We start from the raw sequence: 24,720 nt of genomic DNA on the forward strand, positions 1-24,720 counted from the left end.
CAAAAAACTACTGAGTTAATAACTATTTATAACCCACTTATATAAGGTCCTAATTTATTAGATGCAGATATTTTTACAGCTGATAGTACTCGGTGTCTGGAGTATATTAAACCGTGAAACATTATAGCTTTTACGATGTTTTTTTGGAGAAAACGGAAAAACAAATTTGCTACGTAAAAACACCCTGTTTATGTGATTATTAAATGAAAACTCATTGAACAGATTCTAGTACCTCTTTTACGTACCACTTAACTGTAACTGGCCACTTCAATGACATGTGCAGTTTTCCCGCCGAACCTTTACGACATTTAAAACAAACAATTGTTGACATGACAGACAGTGTTATTGTGACATGTGATAATGCACATGATGATTTTTTTAGACGAAATTATAATTAATTTTTTTGTTAGGAAAATGAAATCAAAAAAGTTACATGAAAAGATTTCTTAATTTATATTTAAAGTTAATTATTTTAATGTAAAGTATCATGTGTTAAAATATCTGCAACTAATAAATTAGGACCTTATATAGAAAAGGCATCTCTAACAAATTAACTATTATCGACTAAAACTATTTTATGATAAAAACGAGCACATATGGTATAAAGAACTACGACTTCTCATAAACTTACATTTGACATTTCTTTAAAGTTATTTTAGGGTTTTTTCTGAATCTGGGACCCCCCAATTAGCGTAAGTTGTTTACAAAAATTAACTCACTGTCAGTTTTGTGACGATAATTAAACATGAAATTTCAATAAAAATATTGTTTTTCTGTTAATTACATAAACTTTAAGAGATAATCTACATTCAGAATGTGAAAAAAGTACATTTTTATACAGATTTTATGCTTAATTGTCGTCACAAAACTGACAGCGAGTTAATTTTCACAACTTACGCTAATTGGGGGGACCTATATTTTGAAAATGCCCTTTAAACCACTGTTTGCCTCGATTTTCGTAGGTCATAAATTGAAGTGTTACATTTATTTGACACTTTGAAAAATACTGTCCGATTTTACAGTCGAAGTTTACTTCTACACACGCGAAAAAATGTCTGAACACCCTTTTATACTCAGAGTCACGTTGTACTAAGTTGTCGTTTTTGTGGCTATTTCAATGGCCCCGCATGTAAAATGGTTAAATAAATGTATACTGACGGGGTTCTGAAAATACTGGCAATTTAACTTGGCATGACTTCAAATATCGCATTCAAATATTTTAGTTCGCATATGTAGATATAAAAGAACTCGACTGTAAACATTATCTCGTTTTTTAACGCTTTTAACTATTGTTTGGCCTGTCTTGATAGTGTTATCTTCAGAGGTTCACCAACCTGGCAGATGAGGTGTTCGCGGAGAGTCTCTCTCGCCTCGGTGATATGATGAGAAAACGCGAAGTCATAGCTGAAAGAAAAAAATCTTTTTTAAATAGCATGTATTTTATGAGCTGTATTACTCTTCGAGAAACTAGGTATTTTGTTGCCAAATTGTACAATAGGCATCTGAGATACCTATCTAAGCATACTAAGCCTTTTTAAATATGTTTTCAGTACAGATGGTGTTCTTTTTACACACTAGTGCGAGAAGTGGTTCATTATATGCCAGGTCGAAACTTCGGAGGCTCATCTGTACTGAAAAACGTCGTACGATACACGTGCGAAAAGGAAATTCGTAACTCGTGTCGATTTAAAACACTCCCTTCGGTCGTGTTTTAATTTATCGCCACTCGTTTCGAACTTCCTTTTTTACGCACTTGTATCGTAATGTACTATTCTATACCGGAAGGTCTATTATCTCTGCGCCTTACTGTAAACGTATACCTACAGCAAACTTTGTAAGTCAGTATTTCAACAACGGTTCTATTGAATCTCTCAGCTGCGCCATTGTTTGTGGGAGTACCTTATCAGATTACATTTACCTTTTGGTTTCTAGTGCAACGAAAGATTCACCTTTTTAGGACGCTTATAGTACCTAACGCTTTCCGCCTTCCAAATCAAAAGCTGATGAACTTAGGATAGAGAAGACTGACCTTCATTCGGCAGCCTTGCGGCAGTTGGGGCACGTCTGCTGCTCCGCCAGCCAGGGCGCCAGGCAGCCTGAGTGGAAGCTCACGGCAGACGGGTCAGATCCTGGTCTTTCTAAGACAATTCTATTTGGTCTTTCATCTATACCATTTTAAAACGGTATTTATAGCGAGATAAACAACCGTTATCAATACGTTCATTATGACGACAAATGTTCTATTGAATCTTTCAGCTGTGTCATTTTGTTGTGGGTAGGTTTCATGTTTCATTGCAAGGTCCTTCGATTTTGGGGCTAGCTTTTGTTAAGCTCGTGATTATTATTGAGGACTCACCTTTTTAAAGCGCTTATGGCCTAGATAACACTGTCCGACTTAAAATCCCGAGGTTTTAGTCTACCTTGGGACGTACTAGTGACTTGTGGCAGTGTACTAGGACTAATAGTAGACTGACCTTCATTCGGCAGCCTTGCGGCAGTTGGGGCACGTCTGCTGCTCCGCCAGCCAGGGCGCCAGGCAGCCTGAGTGGAAGTTGTGCGCGCACGGCAGACGCGTTAGATCCTGGTCTTTCAACATGATCTCGAAGCAGATGGAGCACTCTTCTAGGGACCAGGAGCGTTCGCGGCTGAAAGGTGTTAAATTCATTTTCAGTATTTAAACAGTTGTTTGATCAAATATTCCTTTCTTGTAGTTTTCAGTTGTAATGACATATCGAGGGCTGTGTGACTCAACCATGTATCAACCTATACTTGATCTTACGACTCAAACTCGTATAATAATCGCTTCAGTATAAAGATTTATAATAATGAATATGCGAGACTAGGTTGAGTCACTTATCTATGTATATACGAGTTTGAGTCACACAAGTCACAACCCACGATATTCGTAAACTACCCAGATGCCAATTGGTACCTATTTAACTATCAATCTTCTATATTAGAGAGATAGATCAGCCTTTCATTCGCTACGGAGCGTAAACGACTGGGATATTGGCTAGTTAACCTGCTGAGGTGACAAAAGTAATTCTTAGAACAAATTAATTTATCCTCATAGAAAATAATTTAATTTGTATTTTTAGTAGACACACTACTATTTTAACTATAAACTGAAATAAATGTCATATACAAAGAAAAAGTGACCAAGGCCTCCAAGTGTTCAAAGCTGGATTCGAACCAGCGTCCTCCGTTATCGCGACGGATGCCTAAACCATAGGCCAAAAAAAAATGGTAAAAATCCTGCAGCTTTGAACACGTGGAGACCTTAGTCACTTTTTCTTTGTATATGACATTTATTTCAGTTTGTGACAAAAGTAGTTTTAAAAATAATTATTTATTTAAATTACATTAGAACATATCAATATTTCAGTGCACAAGCAACAGCAAAGCATGCAAAAAATATAATATCAGACACCAATGTACACATTCTTAACATAATGTACAAAAAGGATACTATGATCTAATAATTGTCATAAAAAAATATAAAGTAACAACTAAACATGCTATTATAGTACTACTAAAACTAGTACTTATTAAGTAACTAATACAAGTGCGGAAAAAGGGAAATTCGAAACGAGTGGAGGTAAATTATTAATACACAACCGAAGGGAGTGTTGTAAATCGAGACGAGTTGCGAATCACCTATTCGCACGTGTATCGTACTAGGTTTTTCAGTACCTACATATGGCCCACTATTATTACAACCATTTTGTCCGCGTAATTAGTACGATTGTGAACTAGGGTGACGATATGTGAGCGAGTTTAGTAAAACGTCCCAATTTGTCGATTGCTAAGTATAAAGCCGCTGTGTCAGTTTATTCATATAAAGACAAGCAAATCTCGTCTTTATGGTGAGGGACAAAGTGGGCGTTTTACTAAACACTATCACATATGGATTGTAATAGTAATAGTAATAGGCTAGTTTCCTACTAGTCAAATCAGCTTCTTTTTAAGAACTGTCAAAACGATTTGCTAACATGGAATTACTATGACATACTGAGGAGTTATATCGTTTTCTTTGACTTATTAAATGGAAATTATGGTTAAGCATAACTATTGTCCATATTTTTCTTCTAATATGTGTGCTTTATTTCGTATACTGCATAAAATATTTTAAGTATAGGAAACTAGCCTATTTATGTAAATCTAATGGTAGCTATTTTACCGATAACTTAATCGACCATATATGACTTAATTATATGAATCTAATTATAATATAACACAATTGAACTTAGCTCTATTACGTAATTCATTAACATAACATGCATTAAGTTACACAGTCTTACAATTTCTGAGCGTGTAGGAACTTTATCTGTTCCTCTTCCGACCTGAAATAAATAAAAAAGTTATACCAAGATAAATTTGTTTTTTATCATGCAGAAACGTCTGCGAGCGATATTACATATTTTTAAATTAAAGGAAAAATTCACACCTCCGGCAGGACTCGAACCTGTGACCTTTGGCCTTGCCGGGGCCATCACGCTACCAACTGCGCCACGGAGGCCTGCTGGATGTGTGCGAATTTATCCATGCCTTCCCTCAATTCTCAACCGCCTTAGGGTGGCGTTACAGCAAACATCTACCCGTAAGAATAGATCTTAACAGATCTTAACAGGGAGGTGTGAATTTTTCCATTTTTCCTTTAATTTAAAAATATGTTATACCAAGATAAGTTAACAACGATTTTTCACCACACCAACTGTTTAAGGCTTACTTTGCTATTCGAAAACAGATAGCAAAATTGCATTCTATCCACAAGAGTGCAAAATAATTTTATACAAATTTTAACTTGATATCTTAAGCTGACAGGTAGAATTTAACTATAAAATGATGATTTTTAATCATAAATATTGGATAAATTAATTTTGTTCGTGTCGGTGTGGTAGAAAATGTTGTGTTTTATTCGGTGGCAAAGTTTGTTTAACCTACGTGCCTTGAAACCCTCGCAATGCTCCAGATTCCACTCTTTGAACCACTCGCTACGCTCGCGGTTCAATATTGGAATCTTTCGCTTGCTCGGGTATCAATATTGGCACGTACGTCTAAACAACAACTTTGCCCCCTTGTAAAACAAATAACTATTAATTCAACAGGTTGCACTGGATACTATTAAATTATGGCGTTTAGTTAACATTCACTACCAGACAAAAATGGCGCACTAGGTCAGAAACCGGTCGTCATTTTATAACCGGTTGTACGGCGAGATCCCGCCCAGCGGGTTCTCCGGCATCTGAGCAAAGTCCACGAGTGCCCACCAGGCGGGTTCTTCAGCGAAAGTGTTAACACATGCAAAGTCTCAAAACCTTTGACTTAATTTAACATTTGAATTAGACATATCGAGGGTTTACTGGTGAAACCCGATAAATAGAGATAATTTGTCCTTCCTATACTTTCCTGAATATATTCACATTTGGCAATCTAATTTAAATTTCTAAATAGGTACTACTACATATGTAGGTATGTCACGGGATAGATAAGGTCCCTTGACCGGTAGACCTAAATGACGAACAAAACAAACTATAGGACAATATTAACTGTCTCTCTAATTATAATGGTTCTTCGAATCTCAAGAGCCCTGGTAGACAGACAAACTGACATAATACCTAACCTAATCCATACATGCACCTCGCAATGTATTTTACTTTGAGCTAATATATATAAGTAACTGATTTGACTCAGTTATCCAAAAATTAGAATTTTGAAAAACCCTTGACATAGTGGGCTGATTTTCATCAAAACATAGCTAATAAGTCTAAGAACACTCCCGACTAATTCAGCTTTCAAACAAAAAAAAACGAAATCTAAATCGGTTCATCACTTCGATAGCTACGATGCCACAGATAGACAGACAGACACGTAGAAACTTGTAACACCCCGTCGTATTTGCGTCGGGGGTTAAATATTAATCTTGGGCTTCGGAACAAGAGCGTCACCTGTCACGATCACCAGTGTCCAAAATCAGTGGCGTAGCGAGGGGGGGGCCGGGGGGGCCATGGCCCCGGGCGGCACATGACAGGGGGCGGCAAAATCGGCAATTAAAAATTATAACATACATAGAGACAGAGTCGCACCATAAGTGTTCCTTTGTACCTTTTTGTTACGGAACCTAATAAATAAAATTGTTAATTATGAGACCAACATTTTTCAAATCGCGCTGAGAAACGCGCCAATTCTCTGTTTTGTGCTGGCGCCGAATACACCGCGGCTGCGATGGACGCGGGGCGGGGGCGCGAGCGGCCGCGCGCTGCCGAGCAGCCGCCGAGCTTCCACGAACTATAGGCGAATGTTCGAAAAACTATGGCGAAAGAGCTTAAGCGGCAGCTATATTACACGATAAAACACCTTATCGTCATACTGTTAAGCCTTACTTTGTAATGAATGGAGTTCTACATTTTTGTACTTACGACAGATGAATACTTGAGTTGAGCAAACAAAATTCGTCATTTTGTTCCGAAGTTTCGATTTTAAAAACTGCAATTACTTCTTAGTGCTAAGTTTAATTATAATTGGAAAATATTACATTTGATTTGTACATTGATATTCAATTCACTTATTGTCAAATTGGGTAAGTGTCTATTTTAAGTACCTATTTTGGAATTTGAATTGAATGTTGAATAGTTTTGTTCCAAGTTTGAAATATTTCTCGTATGTTATGTGCGTAAGTAAACAATAATATTATAATACTTTAGCTTTGTGCTAAGGCCACCGAGTAATATTAGACGGTAAACCAAATTTTAGCACTAAAAAAACTGGCCAAGTGCGAGTCGGACTCGCCCACCGAGGGTTCCGTACAAACTTTCAATAGTTGAATCATCAAATGTTATTCATATAACTCTACAAACTTGACTAAATCCCTCAAGAGTCAATTCCCACATAAGTAATATTTGAATATACAATTTTATTGTTAGACAACGTCCAAAGAAAATCATAACTCGACTTCAATAGTTTACGACATGTAAGGACGCTCCTGAAGCGACCTCATTATATCAGGATAAATGCGATGTAGGAAATGAGCGTTCAACGTACAGCGATATCTTTCGGCAAATTAAGTAAACTAATGTGTGCGAGCTAGTATGGAGGATGATTTTTATGGGATAATTGTTTATTGTGTGAACCGATTTTAACCATTTTTCCTCTCTTTGAAAGCAAAAACTTTCATTTTCAAAAATACAGGTACAATAAACACCCGCAAGAGTGTTCAAATTGAAAATGTAAATCTGGAAGGATTCTTTATAAAGTAAAAAAAAAAGTTCATTTTTTTTCAAAAACATTTTTTTTCCACAACAAAAAAAATATCGTAGCTTCCCGAACGCTGCCCAACCGAGTCGGATTCGACGATTAACCTCTTTCTCGAAGTTGGACCTACCTAATTGGATAACTTGTCCTAGGTATATATAATCGTCTACAACTTCGAGTGTAAAGCCTCCAATTGTAACGGGAATTGGTGCTACATGGGCATTGGAGATGATTTTCGTCTTATCCATGTTCATCTTAAGACCAACTCGCATGGAGGCTCTATTGAGGCGTACTCAAGTCCTCCATGGTCTCAGCCAAGACTACTATATCGTCCGCGAATCGAAGGTGAGTGAGGTACTCGCCACCGATTGAACCGATGGCCGTTGGGGCGGAAAGGTTCTCGAGTGGCGACCGCGTACCGGAAGGCGAAGCGTGGGTAGGCCCCCAATAAAGTGGACTGATGACCTGGTGAAGGTCGCAGGAGTCCGCTGGATGCGGGTGGCGCAGGACAGGTCATTGTGGCAATCTTTGGGGTAGGCCTATGTCCAGCAGTGGACGTCTTTCGGCTGATATGATAAAATAATAATAATAATAAAATAAATATTGGGGACACCTTACACAGATCAACTTAGCCCCAAACTAAGCAAAGCTTGTACTATGGGTGCTAAGCGACGATATACATACATAAATAGATAAATACATACTTATATACATAGAAAATATCCATGACTCAGGAACAAATATCTGTGCTCATCACACAAATAAATGCCCTTACCGGGATTCGAACCCAGGACCGCGGCTTAGCAGGCAGGGTCATTACCGACTGCGCCAGACCGGTCGTCAAATGATGATGATGATGATGATAAAAAAAAATATGAAAAAAATAGTTTTGATATGTATAGTTTGAGTTTTTTGTAACGATACCCCACTTGCCCGAGTAAATTTGAAATTTATAGTTTTCCCCCCTTTTATTTTGGCCATTTTCTGTAATTAATATTAATACATTTAAAAATATATACTTTCAATTTGTAGAGATTAACGATGTTCATAAGTACTGCATATTTCAAAGCGATATCATAAGTAGTTCTCGAGATATTAAATAGTGTGACAGACAGACGGACAGAGTCGCACCATATAAGGGCCTTTTATTTGTACCTTTATGGTAAGGAACCCTAAAAAGGCGCGAAATTTAAATTTTCTATGAGAATTTAACCTTCGCCCATAGGGCGAAAATATAAAATATTGAAAATATAGATTTTCAATATTTTTTTGAAGTGTTAGAATATGGTTCGTCGATGATTCCGCCAACGCCAAGGTTTAGGAAGGCACGCGTTTCAAGAAATGTACTAGCCGCTGAGCCGTCTATTTTTAAATTTGCCGTTTTTTTAGTACCAAGATTTGGTTGACTGTCTTCTTTAGTAGGAACAAAAGACAAAAGCTATTGGTTTGGATTACCTCAAAAAGGAAAAACGGATCCCTATAGGATCATTCGTGCGTCTGTCTGTCCGTCTGTCACAGCCAATTTTCTCCAAAACTACTGAACCGATTAACTTGAAATTTGGCACACATAAGTCCTGTGACCCAAAGCAATTTAAATTAAGAAAATTTAATTGTAGGGGTCACTTTTGGTTGGTAAAAATGAAAATTAAAAATTAAAGTTTTTTAAACTCTATTATGTTACATATCAAATGAAAGAGCTTTTTATAAGTATTTCAAAAATATTTTCTCAAATAATTATAAATGAAGTAATTTAAGAAAATAGGTAAAAAATTCACAGAAAAAATACACGAGATAGCCTTCAATCTATAGATTACACAGGAAAAGCCTATTATAAATCTACAGTCAAACGTAAGTCGGACTTAAAAGAAAGAAAACTCAAATTTCACTCTCTGCTGCTGAAAGGAGTTACCAAATCTCTTGAAATCTAACTAAATTAATTTCTGTTTCGTTATTTTTAGAAATTGTTCAGAATATCGATTATTATTAAAAATGATTTAAGTGCCTTCAAAAAACGAGGCGCTTAAGCCCTTCTTGTGGTGTACGGAGCCCTTACAACGATAGCACACCTCGCACTTATAATTACCAAGTAGGTATAATCTAGATATGTTGATCATAAGAGAGGCGGCATATCGGCAAAATTGGTGATCGGCCCCGGGCGGCAATCACAGACGCTACGCGGCTGTCCAAAATAACAGTTTAAATTTTTACAGAAAAAATACCTAAGTTCTGAACTATCCCCTCTAGTCCAAACTAGGGCTCCCGGTCGTGACCGTGTATCGTGAACACGTAGCCGTACGCACGTTGCCGTGATACACGGCAACGGATTTCTGGTTCGTTCGTCACGTGAAAATAAATCACGTGAAATTAGCGTACGTACGTACGTAGATCCGTACGTACGTACGTACGAATTCACGTGACACGCCCGGCCCGGTCCAGCGGCGTTTCATGAGAGAAGATAAGATCGGATGCAGTCTCTATAAGTTATGAATAAAAATGTAGGTTATATCTTAATTACTTTTGAATTAAAATTTACATTCAATACTGCGGTTTTTCAAATATTAATATGTAAGTAATAAATAAATATAACCGAATAAACGATCCGGGGTTTCCGATAGGCTTAATTTAGAAGTGGTTATTAAAATACCAACGATATGGGTAGGTAACCTTTTGTAAGGGTAACTGCTAGATTTGGTAACCGTTTCAGATAAAGTTTCCTTCCAGTCATTTGAGTTTTTTACTCTATTCAAAAGTATTCAACAGTTGTAATTCTAAATTCAACTTATTATTGAATAACCACTGTTAGCATTGTCTCTACGCTACAACCGACGCTTCGAGTTCAAATCCAGAAAATACTTATACTTTTACTAAAATATTACTTTTATGTTACCATGACTATACCTTATCCTTTGTTAAGCTTATCTGTTGAGTGGTTGTGGTTGAAAAATACCATGCGTTAACATGGTAATATATGGGCTTAACCGTGCACCGTGATACCTTTGAATCTGCTTATTATGTGTCTGCAGTGTTCGTTGACAAAAACTCTCTAGTTACCCTCTGATTAATGAGATTTAATAGGTAGATAAGTATACACGGTACTATTCAATTATTGATGAACGGAATAAGAAATTTGTCAATTTAGTATAAAAATTAAGAATGTGACGATGGGATGACATCCACGGAAACGTAATTTTAACATATACCTAGTTAATAATTATGTTATACATTTTACGCCAACTTAACTGTTATAGCCACCATTTAATTAGGTAATTACGTTATATAGTAATAAGATTGATGGTCGTAAAAAAAGTCTACTTTAAGAGTGTTCAAGGCGCAGGATTATCATTTTATTGTTTCAAACTGTTTCAAATTGTTTCAAAAATAATAATTAATATAATAACTAAGCCATGTACTACTGATTGCTTAATAAAGCATTGCTTAATAAAGTGAGCTTCGTTATACTATTTACATGCAATAACTTTAAAATTATTTTTTCATGGTATTTATTATGGATTACACCTATTTAAAAAATTAACTTACTCGTTTGATGTCGTAACAGTAACAGCAGATTTCAAATGAACTGACGTCAAATGCCTCGCGATAGATCCTGTAGTACCATGACGACACGGAAACTCATTGTTTGTCCGATCCTTGCAGAGACTACATAAAGCTGAATCTCCGACTCTGGTGGCATATCTCCACACCAAACTTCTCTTCGTTGTTAAGAGTTTCAAACATTAACAGTAACAATACAAAAACTGAACAAAACAACAACGACAATAACTTTTAAATTCACCGCTAAAGTAAAGTGTCAAGGCCTTCAAGTGTTGATCAACTGGGATCTTACAAGTGACTAATTGAAATAAACTAAAACTCTAATCTGCCCCATCCAGATTAAATAAAAAAATCCCAAAATGTAAAAATAACACATCGCTCATTTCACTCAGCTTCACGTACAAATGGCTGCTCGTAAATCTTACTGTCTTTATTACCACGTGGTGGAACTGCACTTATTATTTACAAAATACCACCACAGTAAGATAGCTGAGCTCGTTCGTCAAACAATGCAGTGCTTTAAAGGAATATACTATCTAAAAGTATTATTTAATGTACCGTAACTGATAAGAACTGCAGCTGTTATTTTTTTTGTCTTAACCGTGGCCCCGCGCACGTGTGTGCATATTTTTTTTACCTGGAGTATAATAGTCATCATAGTACGTCTCAAAGATTCACAGAACTTGATCTTTTGTTCATCTACAATATCTACATTGCTGTTTGCCTTGTTTACATTTAAGATTCGTTATATTATTACATATTAGCAAGCTTAAATATTAATTAATTAAAGCCACTTCGTAGGTAAATTACTTTTTATAAAAATCTTTTTTCATTTTCATACATAATAAATGAAAGAATAAATGTGAAAACCTTAAGAATAACATAATAATGCTTCACCAGAAATATATGGCTAAGCGTCGTGTTGCTGAATTTCATTAGAACTATTGTCCCGGATCCGTAAGTTCACATTTTTGACACATTTGTTTTGATGTATGTTGCGATGTGGCTAAGACGTATCGTTTGCCAAATTTAACGATTAATTTCGAATTGGTTGAATCGATTAGGCCCTATGGACAAGGAGGCGCTTAAACAAATAAACGATTTCTATCAACTAACTGAAATGTCATTTGAATCGTAATTACACTCTGCCACAGCACTAGTTTAAAAATAAAAATGAATGATAAATGACATAATAAGTAAATCTTGCGTTATAAATTAATATCGTAAAATACTTACTAACGAAGATCCGCAAAAATGTAACATGTTTTAGATTATGTTTAAAGTAGGTAAGCGAAATATTGTTTTTAAGTACTTGATTTTTTTAACCATTATTACAGGATTTTACGTTTTGTGGACGCTGTCATGTGTGAAAAAGAGGTTCTTACATTTCTTACAGCTCTGGGACAATATTTACTCCATACTATACTAAACTGTCACCACTTACAGTTTTAAGTTAGTGTCGAGTACTTGAGGATTCTGACGGCACATGTCAAAAAATAAACAATATTAGGCCCTAACGTAACACAGCGAATAACTCCATAAATCACTTGATCTTCTCTTATAAAACAAAGTCCCCTGCTGCGTCTGTCTGTGTGTTTGTGATAAAGTCAAGAACTACTGAACGGATTTTGATGCGGTTTTCATTTATGAATAGAGTAATCCTTGAGGAAAGTTTAGGTTTATAATTTGTTAGTTTTGTTTGAATTGGTAAAAATATGACGATATTTTCTAATCGAGTTGGACAAAATCCCGCTGGCTGAGAGCTTTAATCGAAAACGCTGCCAAAACCGTTTGAGCTATATCAAAATAATGTATTGGAAAATTGTGTCTCTCTAATAGGTCTACAAAAAAGTCCGCGATGGCATATATCTATCTTTTACGGATAACTTATTATAAAAAATTTTATGATAATCCCCGTGCGTAGCCGGGGAGGGCCGCTAGTTATATGTATTGTATATGTTCGACAATTAATGGACTGTATGGGGGCGAAAAGGCGAAAACGATAGAGTGGAATTTAGGGCCGAGTCAGCAAGGAAGTTGGTATTACGGAACCGAGAACGACAAATGTCCGTAGTACAGTCGCCTGCGTCTCCCATCAGAATCCACCCGAAAACGGTGTTGACGGCAGTCGCCTGGCCCGGGGCCCCATGGATTAAACCTGGGCGCAACGAAGAAGCGAAAATATTGACATTCAACAATAGATCAACAGGTCCTGGAATGTGCCAGTAGGGGTCAGCTAATTCTAAGCCCCTAATATGTTGCCATGATGACAGGTCGACAAGTTCAGGCGGCATCTCAGGACAAATTTTAGGCAGCAAATAAGCCTGAAACGAGAGGCTAGTATCAGCCTTCCCAACGCTCGGTGTGATGGTACATGACAATGTGCCACCAGGCTTCGACACGAGTTCACCGATACCAGTGATGGCATGGTTCCCATATTCTGCCCGGAGACCAAGTCTCTGTGCACATGCCTCACTTATGAAATTACAGCCACTGGCACAGTCAAGCAAGGCCCTTACCTCAACTAAATTCCCTCTGGCATTCTCCACCAATACCCTCGCAGTCGAAAATAGGGATGAAGCGGCAACATTATTGGCTACCATCACCAGAGGATTTGTTGAGCTCGATGGACGCTTCAAATTATCCACATCCGTTGCCGGGGGTACAGGCACCTTACCACTATTAAAATGCAACAGCGTATGGTGAGAGAACCGACATTGCTCACACCGCTGCTTCGACTTGCACGACCTCATAGGATGTGACCCCGACAGACACAGAATACACAACTTATTCTCTTTTGCACATTTAAACCGAGAAGCGGGGTCATAACTCAAAAAGGTTGGACAGGATGTAAGACTGTGGGCCTGTCCACACACCTCACACTTCGGAGCCGAGACTACCAAGGCTACTTTTGGCTTATTAGATGGCTTGCTACTACTTGGCTGCGGAGCACTAGCGACAAACCCCGATGCCACTGCAGCGTCTAAGGCACGGTGTCGCTTTTCAATAAAATCCTGCAATTTACTAAACTCAGGAATGTCATCAGAGTTATGTTCTAATTCGAATTGCTCTTTAGTGTTCCTATCAAGCTTCGACCACAGTAGTTGTACGAGAAGGAAATTTTTGTCCGGTAAGTTGAAACCTTTCAAAATCGACAAATTCTCAGCAAAAACCCTATAAACCCGCTGCAGGTCACTAGCGCGGGATGCCTTCACCGGCTCACACTGTACAAGCTTCTCATAGTAAGTAGCAGCAATTAATCTAGTTTTGTTATATTGCTTGTACAGCGCTTCATATGCTACCTTATAGTTGTCATCGGTGACAGGATAATTCTTTATAAGGTCATAAGCTTCGTTTTGCACACTGGACAAAAGATAATGCAATTTTTCAACCGGAGCAATGTCAGTCCGCTTGTCCACCAAAGAATTAAACAACTGCATAAATGTTACCCAATTTTCAATTTTCCCATCAAATGCTTTAATTTGCAGTTTTGGTAACTTAGGCAAGACCGGCTGCGGCACGCCCGAGACTGACGAAGTCCCAGCACAAGGCTTCCTATTCTGCAACCTCGACCGTACTGCCCTTACTTTCGAATCGAACATCGCGGTATGTGAGCAGATCTCCCTGTGTTCGGAACGAGGAGCACTACTTAATAACTTTATTTGCGCTTCATGGAAGTTCTTCGCTATAGAACACAGCTCACTCTCGTCACATAGCGCAAGTTCGGAGTCCGACAACATTTGCAAATATTCAATTCTCATTACCTGATAGTCACGAGCAATCATCACCGTGTCAACCTCTGTTCCGACAGACTTATCGCCATTCGTCATTATTACGGCGTTAAATTACACTAAAAACGGCGATATTAATATGAAATTACAACAAAACTAATCTAATCTTCACAAAATAAATCACAACACAAAAGTCGGTTGATTGACACTGACAGGAGTCACAGGTGTCAGCTGACAGGTGACACTTGACAAAATTGTTGCCAGTAAAATGAAAAGTGAGTGAATGATTTTTGTTAAAGCACCATTACCCGACCAACTTTCTTGCTTACCCACAAATTTTTAACAAGTCTACCCTAAATTTTAAAGTGCGAAAAATGACAATACAAATTTGAGAAAGCGAATATTTAAAACGAAAACGACAAATCATAGGCGCTTTATCAAAGTATGCGGGTCGAAGGCCAAAATGTTCGACAATTAATGGACTGTATGGGGGCGAAAAGGCGAAAACGATAGAGTGGAATTTAGGGCCGAGTCAGCAAGGAAGTTGGTATGGAGTGAAAATGATAAATGTGATGTTAGACGAACAGTGTGAAATGAGTGTAAGCGAAGTTTACCTTACAGTCCGGGAATGTGAGGACTGAGTCGTTGGTCGCGCTGTAGGCCCGCTGGCGGTGATTTCAGCTCCTTGTCGCAAGCTAGAGGAAGCGTAAAACCGTTACCTTCGAGCTTTCAACTTAGACCTTCGACGTTCTCTCCACGTATGATCCTGGCGCTCTCCGATACACAACACTGATTGAAATTAAGCTAAATTACGGGTGATGGTGCTTTCAAATAATTTACTGCGAGAAATAGCGAGACTGGCTAAGGTGATGGTGACTGTTCGCGAGTCTATTGCGTACTGGCTCTGTCAATTGCATGACAGAGCAACCGTTTTTTTTAATATTCGAATTTCAACTGTGACAAAGTGTTGCCACAGTTAACATGAAAAAATATCCGAAAAAATGATGGGCAAAACTGAACAGTATAAAAATCGAAGCAAAACATAAATATAAGTTTAATTCATACGTAAAAAAACTTTCGTCCGGTATTAAGTATAGGTACTAAGTGATAATTCAATAGTAGTCATGATTTGGTTTTCTCCCGGGCGTGTTGAATCTACAAAACGTACGATAAGTACCCAACGGAACCGCCACCCGAAGCTCTGCACACGAACGTAGGTTCGGGCGGCGGCGTGTCACGGACCGCGGCGTGTCACGTGAATCCGGGCGCTAAGGCAAGTACGTACGTACGAGGTACGTACCTTGCCGTGTTCGTGAAATTCGTGATCTTAGTACCGCCGGTGTTAAGGTCACGTAGCTACGGTTCGGCGTGAATCACGTGTATCCAGAGCCCTAGTCCAAACTATAAATAAAATGTCAAACTACGAGTAGCAAAAGGTAAATAATGCTTACAACGCTTGCGCCCGCAATATGTCTTGCTCCTCTTGTGATCTGGAAATAATAAGAAAATAGATACAAAAGGGTTAGTTTTAAAAAACCTTGTTTTGTTTTTTTTACCTACATAAAAATAATTTTGTATTAGGAATATTAGGATTTAGGGCCTCAGTGCCATTACGTTGTACTATGCTTACAGTTAGATAGTGTCGCTATGCCCCTTCATAAATATGCAAACAGAATATCTAGTTTTCCCATAATTTCTGCATATAACTTCTCTTTAAAAATAAATAAATAAATATTGGGACACCTTACACAGATCAACTTAGCCCCAAACTAAGCAAAGCTTGTACTATGGGTGCTAAATACATACTTATATACATAGAAAACATCCATCACTTAAGAACAAATATTTAGTCATAATATCTGTGCTCATCACACAAATGCTCTTACTGGGATTCGAACCCAGGTCCGCGGCTTAGCAGGCAGGGTCACTACCGACTGAGCCAGACCGGTCGTCAAAAATACCCATAGTTACTGATAAGCATGGTAAAGATAATTTAAAACTAACAAATATCTGGAGATATTTGTTAGTTTTAATAATTAAAAATATGGCAAAATTAAGCTAATTACTATACTTGTGGTTTATGATAAAGTTACTGATAAATTAGTTAAAAAATGCACTCAAAATTTAAACAAAAAGTCAAGCAAACTTACGTTACATGCCTCGGCTCACTAGGTCTAGGGCTAAAAAGCGCTCCCAAGCTCCCAATCATCATCCTAACCGGTGACAAACTCCTTCTCTCCTCACTCGGAACGTCCAACGAGTCGGTCACATCCCACTCATCTTCGGAGAATGAGAACGACTCCTCCAAGTTAGGTATCACATCAATGTAGGAGTCCTCAGAGTCGGAATGCATGCTTGTGTCGGTGGTTGTGTTTTCTGAGACGGTGGTGTAGGAGTCTTCGAAGGAGGTGGTAGAGTTGTTACAGTTGTTCTCCATACTTGTGTCCGTGTCATCAAAAAAGTTGCTAGTGATGGGTGAGGTGAAAAAATGGTGCTACATGATTATTGCTAAAATGAGGTGACTTTTAAATTATCAAGTATTATTTTGCAAGATGAATACTGAATTACTGAATAGATACTTTATATTTCCGTGGCAATATTACTATGCGACAAAGTTCAAAAAACTAAATTTTAGCATACACGTAAAAATGATTACCAGTGTAAATAAGCTAAATAGTCAACTATGAAAAAGTTGCTTAATGTTACTTATGAATTCACCTTACAAAATATCATTAAAAACACAAGAAAATGTTTACTCTATAAACGGACCCTCTACAAAATTGAATATGTCAACAATAGATAAAATCATGTGATGTGATGTTGGTATACAGAAAATCTTTAATAAGTAAATATTCCCCTAGGCACAGGCAGTTTCCTTAACTTTGATACTTCTCAATTCTTTCACAATCACTTCTAAAGTCATTTTTTTATGTATGTTTTTCACTGAATTTAAATTTTTGCACACCAACCCCCTTATTCATAAACATTCACTAAAGTTATCGAGCCGATAAAGTTTGTTTGTCCCTTTCATTGGTATGATAGAAAGGGATAAGCTATTGACTTGAGAACTTTAGTGTACATTTATGAATAAGGCGGTAAAAATTTAATTTATATATTCCATTTTTACCTAGTCAGTTAACTACAGGGTGATACAAATGAAATGAGAGTGAATCTATTCTAATGAGAGTGAATCTAACAATTTTTCCTTATTAGTTATGTCATCACAGGTAAAATAAGTTGTATATGAATCATAGACAGACAAGTTAATTTACCTCCTGCTCTTCCTGATATAAGAGGACATGATAAAATAAAACCTATATTTATCAAGCAGATGTGTCTACAAATGATACAAATTTTAGATTAAAAGAATCAATTAAAGAATTAACTACACTTCTGGTGGAATTATAAACTTGAACCTATGATATGATCTCAACCAACTGACCTAAGGGTGTTAAGTTCTGCCAGAAGGGTAATTTTTACCTTTTTTTCTTAAATACAAAAATTTTGCATTGATTCAGAAAGCTATCTTATCTTTATTAATCAGGTTAACTGTAAGAGATCCCTATCAGGGATAAGTTCGGCTTTGTACTTCCTCCTTCTTTTTTATATTTGATGTCTTGTATATTTTATGTTGGTGGTACAATAAAGAGTTTACTTACTTACTTGCTATCTTGCTCATTTATAAATTTTGCTTTAAGCTACTTACTGATAATTTGATACCTAGCTTTGGCACATTACTTCCACGGTTTACATGCTGAAATGCTAATGGTCAAAATTGTGCTTCATTTTCACTGACTTGCATCTTTTGTGAAGTGCAAGTAATGTAAGGAAATTGCCTGCAGACCTTGGGTAACCTGTAGCTACTAGAAATAATACATCCAACAATGTTTTCAACCGTTTTTGATACAAAAAATTGATATTACATTACAGTTTTCAGTTGCATAGGTCATATAAAATATGATAATTATATCAATTGTTGCATTGAACATATAGGAAACACTTTTTTTTTTACAATTAACCCACCTAGTGGGTTTTTGGCAATGAATGTGTAATAAAAAATGAAGTACCTATATTTGAACGTAATTACTGAGATAATATGAGAAATGGAAATGTAGGGTAGTTGTGAAATTAACATTAACATAACTAACATTTATGTTCATTGTTATTAATTACAACATAACTAAAGAACTAATTAAAATCAAGGCAATGAACATCAAACATTAATATTATTAGATAACATAATATTTACTGTAACTACGAAATCATGCTCAAAAGCGAAAGCGAAGCGTGTGTAGAAAAATAGGTCTTATGCTAACACTTACAAGGCATGAGGTTGCTCGCAGGACCAGCCTGTAGTGGATCCTTCGCCATCAGGATTTTCTGGCCTCTTACTGAGGAAGTAGTACAGAGCAGCCCCAACACCAACGCCCAAGGCTGCGGCCGCCAAGCCGAGCCCGCGGCTTGGGCAGTTGTTGTTCTTCTGCCGATCTTCCTCGCGCATACTCATCTTTGTTCCGTTATTGCGTTCTGATCACCTTGTGAAATATTTTATTTTCGTTTCGTGTTTGAGCTTTGACGTTGACAGGTAGTGTTGGGATGTTGAGAGATTGTGGTGAAATCTAAATCGACGATTGTAGTTTCATGAAGAACTGATAACAAAAAAAATAGCTTTGCATTAGTAATAATGCAGTTTATTCTACAAAATATAAGTTATAAAATACTGAATTTTGATTAAGATAATAATTGAGTTCTGGCTGAATACAAACACTTTGGTCAAACTTTGGTCGACACAAAAAAAAGAAAACAAACTCCGTTCCGCTCTACACAAAATTTAACTTACTACTAAGATGCAAAATTAATTAAATTAATAAGTAAAATCAATAAACTAAAAACATTAATCATACCTGACTATAATTTTAATTTACTTATATACTCTCAGTAGTTATATTCGTTATAATCTAATTTTTTTATTAAATCAAAAATATTAACTTGACAGGTATCAAGACCTCATTAAGACGGAACGGAACGCAGCAAAAAATTTTTCACTTCCTTTCAATTTTCTTTAGTATTTGTTGTTGAGATTTTGTGTGCACGCTTTACGGGGATTTACAGAAAAACCTAAACAGAGATAAGAAAATGACTTCCGAACGTTAGTTTTAATCTACCTTCCAGTGAAGCAAACCAAGTTTACTTTTGAAACTTGTAATACTATAGTAAAACTAGTTAAAGTAAGTTTTTATTATCTTAGCTGTGTTTTCATAGCCTTCTGATTTGTTTGATCAATAGGTACGCTCCAGCAGTGTTACTAAGTAGGTGAGTTAAATAGCGTGGAAGAGACAATGTACTATTGCCATACTTGTTGGCATATGTTGTCTTCTACGCATTATGTCGAACACCTACCTACACTACAATTGTATTTATGTAGACACGTAAAGACAACACATTTCATAAATATGTAGGGTGCATTAGGGTAATTCCGAAAGTCGCCTAATTTCGAAAGTCTCACAAAAATCACCATTATTTCCTTCATATCAAGATTCCCCTTTCAGAATTACCAGAGCATTTCTGTCATTCGGAATTGCCCTAATGAACCTTATTTAAAACTTGCATAATATATATTTTTGCTATTTAGATAATTGTAAGTAAGTATCATATAATTTTATAAGAACAAAATGTTTATGATATTATAAAGAAAGTTGTTTAAAATTGAGTGGAACTAATGTTCAAAAGTATCACTATTTGTATTTATTTTTAGGAATGAATGACATATAAATTACACAATTTTTGATTTAAAAATAGAAATTTCTAATGTATTTAGTACTTAAATATTTGGCACAGACTCCTTTAAATATACATATTTATATGCTAACATATTATGCCTATTAGTTTTTGACACTTCGTTCTTAGGACTGTGTGATATTTTCATTTGTCTCCTTTGTCCCTTAAAAAGATGGGAATTGGAGGAAACCATACAAATCATTCAAAATCTACCTCATTTATGATTATGACTGTGACATGGGTTTCATCTAAATAATGGGAACAAACTGAAATACATCCATACTAATATTGTAAATGGGAAAGTGTGTGTGTCTGTTTGTTTGTCCGTCCTTGACGTCAAAACGGAGCAACGGATTGTTGTGATTTTTTAAGTGGAGATAGTTGAAGGGATGGAGAGTGACATAGGCTACTTATTGTCTCTTTCTAACGCGAGCGAAGCCGCGGGCAAAAGCTAGTATACTATACAAGTAATGATCCTCCAATCTTATATTTCATACCATGTCAGTGGCAAACAGGCATCCAACTGATGAAAAGGGGTCACCGTAACCTATGGACGCCTGCAACTTGAGCGGCGACGCATTGCGTTACCGACAGATCAGAAATGGTCGCAGTGATACATAAGGTGCTAAGAAACCTTACATAGACCCTAGCAAGAAGGGTTCAGGGTGTTGAGGACAAATTATAATTGGTTCGCAGCTTAAACTAAAGTCCATGTAACATTATTCCAGAATGGAGGTACTAGCCAAGGGTATCATGATAAGCGCTGCGGTGGTGGTGGCGGCCGTGGCTGCCGTGGTTCAGTGGTGGCAGTTCAGCCAGGTGCCGGAGCGGTACTCCACGCATGGCGAGCGGCCGAGACGGAACTGAGGTAAATTCTTCGTACACATATTGAAGGATCCCCTTTTCATTTTTTTCTATTTTAACCCTTACCTGGCCAACTGTATACGCGGCCATGCGCGGATCCAGGGGGGGGGGGTCATGGGGGTCATGACCCCCCCTGGAGTCTAAGTTTGCCATACAAATAGACCACGTGACCCCCCCTGGGGCCCCGGGCCTTTACCACGTGACCCCCCCCTGGGCAAGAATAGTTTGCCGCCGTATAGTTGGCCCGACGCTACGCTCACGAGACGCTGGGGGAGGGGGGTCTTAAGTATACAAGTGTTGTGGCTAGAAGGTAAGGGTTAAATAAAATGGTGGTTAACCAAAAAGATTACAAAATAAAGATTATATCCTCACTAAATCTAATTGTGCCATATTCAATAGCTGGGTGCACAACTCCACACAGAGCGAGCACATTGCCTACCGACGTGCCTAAGATGTAGCTCTGTGTGGACGCGGCTAATCAAGGAAACTAAAGTTACTGTTGATTGTCATAAGGGACCGGCCACACTTAAGAGACGCATGTCCTGAGGTGCGGAACGGACGTCCGCGCCACGCCGCCTGAATGTAATTAAAAAAACGTCTCCTCAGTACATTTTGTATAGGAAGGACGTAAGACGCGCCCCAGGTGGCGTGGCGGCGGCGTAGCGCGCGCCGCGCCGCTACGTCCTTCCTATACAAAATGTACTGAGGAGACGTTTTTTGAATTACATTCAGGCGGCGTGGCGGAGACGTCCGTTGCGCGCCCCGAGACACGCGACGCTTAAGTGGGAACGCTGCCTAAGGCAACCTTTATCAAGAGTGAACAGGCATCTTCTGGGCGAGCTCACTCCATCGTAGGCCTCATCTTGGCCAAGAGTAAGCCCATTTATAATAAAAACCGGCCAAGAGCGTGTCGGGCCACGCTCAGTGTAGGGTTCCGTAGTTTTCCGTATTTTTCTCAAAAACTACTGAACCTATCGAGTTCAAAACAATTTTCCTAGAAAGTCTTTATAAAGTTCTACTTCTGTGATTTTTTTCATATTTTTTAAACATATGGTTCAAAAGTTAGAGGGGGGGGACGCACTTTTTTTTCCTTTAGGAGCGATTATTTCCGAAAATATTAATATTATCCAAAAACAATCTTAGTAAACCCTTATTCATTTTTAAATACCTATCCAACAATATATCACACGTTGGGGTTGGAATGAAAAAAAATATCAGCCCCCACTTTACATGTAGGGGGGGTACCCTAATAAAACATTTTTTTCCATTTTTAGGGTTCCGTAGTCAACTAGGAACCCTTATAGTTTCGCCATGTCTGTCTGTCCGTCCGTCCGTCCGTCCGTCCCTCCGTCCGTCCGTCCGTCCGTCCGCGGATAATCTCAGCAACCGTTAGCACTAGAAAGCTGAAATTTGGTACCAATATGTATGTCAATCACGCCGACAAAGTGCAAAAATAAAAAATGGGAAAAAATGTTTTATTAGGGTACCCCCCATACATGTAAAGTGGGGGCTGATTTTTTTTTTCATTCGAACCCCAACGTGTGATATATTGTTGGATAGGTATTTAAAAATGAATAAGGGTTTACTAAGATCGTTTTTTGATAATATTAATATTTTCTGAAATAATCGCTCCTAAAGGAAAAAAAAGTGCGTCCCCCCTCTAACTTTTGAACCATATGTTCAAAAAATATGAAAAAAATCACAAAAGTAGAACTCTATAAAGACTTTCTAGGAAAATTGTTTTGAACTTGATAGGTTCAGTAGTTTTTGAGAAAAATACGGAAAACTACGGAACCCTACACTGAGCGTGGCCCGACACGCTCTTGGCCGGTTTTTTTTATTTTTGCACTTTGTTGGCGTGATTGATATACATATTGGTACCAAATTTCAGCTTTCTAGTGCTAACGGTTACTGAGATTATCCGCGGACGGACGGACGGACGGACGGACGGACGGACGGACAGACAGACATGGCGAAACTATAAGGGTTCCTAGTTGACTACGGAACCGTAAAAAGGCGCTATTTCCATCATAGCTTCAATATGAAATATTTGTTTTCATCAACCAACTTTGTGGTATGTACAGTCAGCCAAAAAACTGATTTACCACTTTTCGAACTTATGTTTTTAATTAGACTTGAGTCAAAATCACAATTTTAGGTGAACATTAGTCATTTTTAACTACAAGCTTTTATTCAACTTTCCTTGTTAGTATGCGTCAAAACGTAGAAGCTAAATTTGACACACTTCCCGGTTGCCGATTGAGCTAAAATTTTGGCACACATGTAAATCACGTGACAATGCAATATTATGAGAGAGAGTAGTACTTAGATGGCTGTTGAAAAAAGGTACAGTCGGCAATAAAAGCTTGAGCCAAAAATGAAATTTTTGCAAAAAACTTATATCTTCTTTGTTTCAGAGGAGGAACTTCCACCTGCACAAAGTATTGAAGCACAGCAATAATAAATGATTATGCGATATTATTAGCTTGATTAGAAATTAATATTATTTATTGCAAGTTATGTTATTTTTTTAAGATTGGTTCTTTTAATAAAAATGAATGAATAAAGTTTGTTTTAACAAGTACCTCACCTGTAACAACCTGTATGTATATATGGCGGTTCTCATTATGACTTTGACTACTAACTAGGTCTAAGGTGAAACTACGTGTTCACAAACTATTCAATTTCAATAATTTTATTTCGGAAATAATCCATAGTGTTAGTGTACATTCCCTTAATCCTATGTTAGTTACATTTACATATTATTTATTACATCTAAAAAAAACTAAAACTAATAAATTATACACTTGGCCTTTGGATTCCATATGTACACTATCCCAGTGTCTCCAGATAGCACAAGCAGGCGATTCCAACACTAGGCGCACAAGGCTGTTGGAGCTGTCTCGCACGCGACGCATCAGGGAGGCAGTTCTTTTGCGTATTATAGCACCGAAACTGTCAGTGCGGGCCTCAGCGAACATGCCTGACGCACTAGGCAGTCCCAACAGCATCCTGAACCCATTGTTGTACTGGATACGCAGGGCACTGAGGGCCTTTTTAGTATAATTTGTCCACAGGCTACACGTGTAAAAGGATTGGCAAAACAAAATGCTTTAAATAGCGTTATTTTGACATTCCCATTACACCGCGCAAACCTGCGGGACAGCATATTATAACGTACCGCCAATGCCCTGCGTTCCCTCAATACACTCTGGCGTTCACTACGATATTCAAATATAGAATCCTATGCTACTCGTATAGGCTAGTTTCCTATACTTAAAATAAAATATTTTATGCACTGCACGAAATAAAGCTCCACAAAATTTGAATAAATATATGGACAGTAGTTGTATTTCAACAAAATTTCTATTTAATAAGTCAAAGAGAAAGATAAAAAGTAAATGAATTGACCGTGACGTCACTCCTCAGTATTTCATATTAATTCCATACTAGCAAATCGTTTTGACAGTTCTTAAAAAGAAGCTGATTTGACTAGTAGGAAACTAGCCTATTATCAATTCATCACCAATTAATATTTGTAAGA

At 37.5% G+C, this 24,720-nt stretch overlaps 1 protein-coding gene and 1 long non-coding RNA gene across 3 annotated transcripts; one reads left to right on the forward strand and one right to left on the reverse strand.

Annotated features, from left to right (window-relative positions):
* Positions 1–885: 885 nt before the first annotated feature.
* LOC125239759 (E3 ubiquitin-protein ligase RLIM-like) lies at positions 886–19,111 on the reverse strand. 2 transcript variants are annotated; one of them, XM_048147429.1, is made up of 5 exons: positions 18,857–19,111; positions 15,986–16,024; positions 4,302–4,343; positions 2,475–2,645; positions 886–1,404 (listed from the first exon to the last, which is right to left on the reverse strand). In XM_048147429.1, the coding sequence occupies exons 1-4, from the start codon at positions 19,039–19,041 to the stop codon at positions 2,477–2,479; spliced, it is 435 nt and encodes a 144-aa protein (XP_048003386.1). In that variant the 5' UTR covers positions 19,042–19,111; the 3' UTR covers positions 886–1,404; positions 2,475–2,476. The 2 variants fall into 2 exon arrangements, with proteins under 2 accessions (XP_048003386.1, XP_048003387.1); XM_048147430.1 differs by lacking the exons at positions 4,302–4,343; positions 15,986–16,024.
* Positions 19,112–19,588: 477 nt separating this feature from the next.
* On the forward strand, positions 19,589–23,743 carry LOC125239994. The gene is made up of 3 exons (XR_007178580.1): positions 19,589–19,762; positions 21,041–21,180; positions 23,594–23,743. It is a non-coding gene; the product is annotated as an uncharacterized LOC125239994 (long non-coding RNA).
* Positions 23,744–24,720: the final 977 nt, after the last annotated feature.

This window comes from Leguminivora glycinivorella, chromosome 26, assembly GCF_023078275.1.
Source record: "Leguminivora glycinivorella isolate SPB_JAAS2020 chromosome 26, LegGlyc_1.1, whole genome shotgun sequence".
In the NCBI taxonomy this organism is placed as follows: Eukaryota; Metazoa; Arthropoda; class Insecta; order Lepidoptera; family Tortricidae; genus Leguminivora; species Leguminivora glycinivorella.

Excerpts from the sequence above, each read along its gene's own strand:
- LOC125239759 (XM_048147429.1), bottom strand. The coding sequence starts at position 19,041 with ATGAGTATGCGCGAGGAAGATCGGCAGAAGAACAACAACTGCCCAAGC. Across the intron at positions 16,025-18,856 it reads TGCGAGCAACCTCATGCCTT|ATCACAAGAGGAGCAAGACA; the intron begins GTAAGTGTTAGC and ends TATTATTTCCAG. Across the intron at positions 4,344-15,985 it reads ATATTGCGGGCGCAAGCGTT|GTCGGAAGAGGAACAGATAA; the intron begins GTAAGCATTATT and ends TATTTATTTCAG.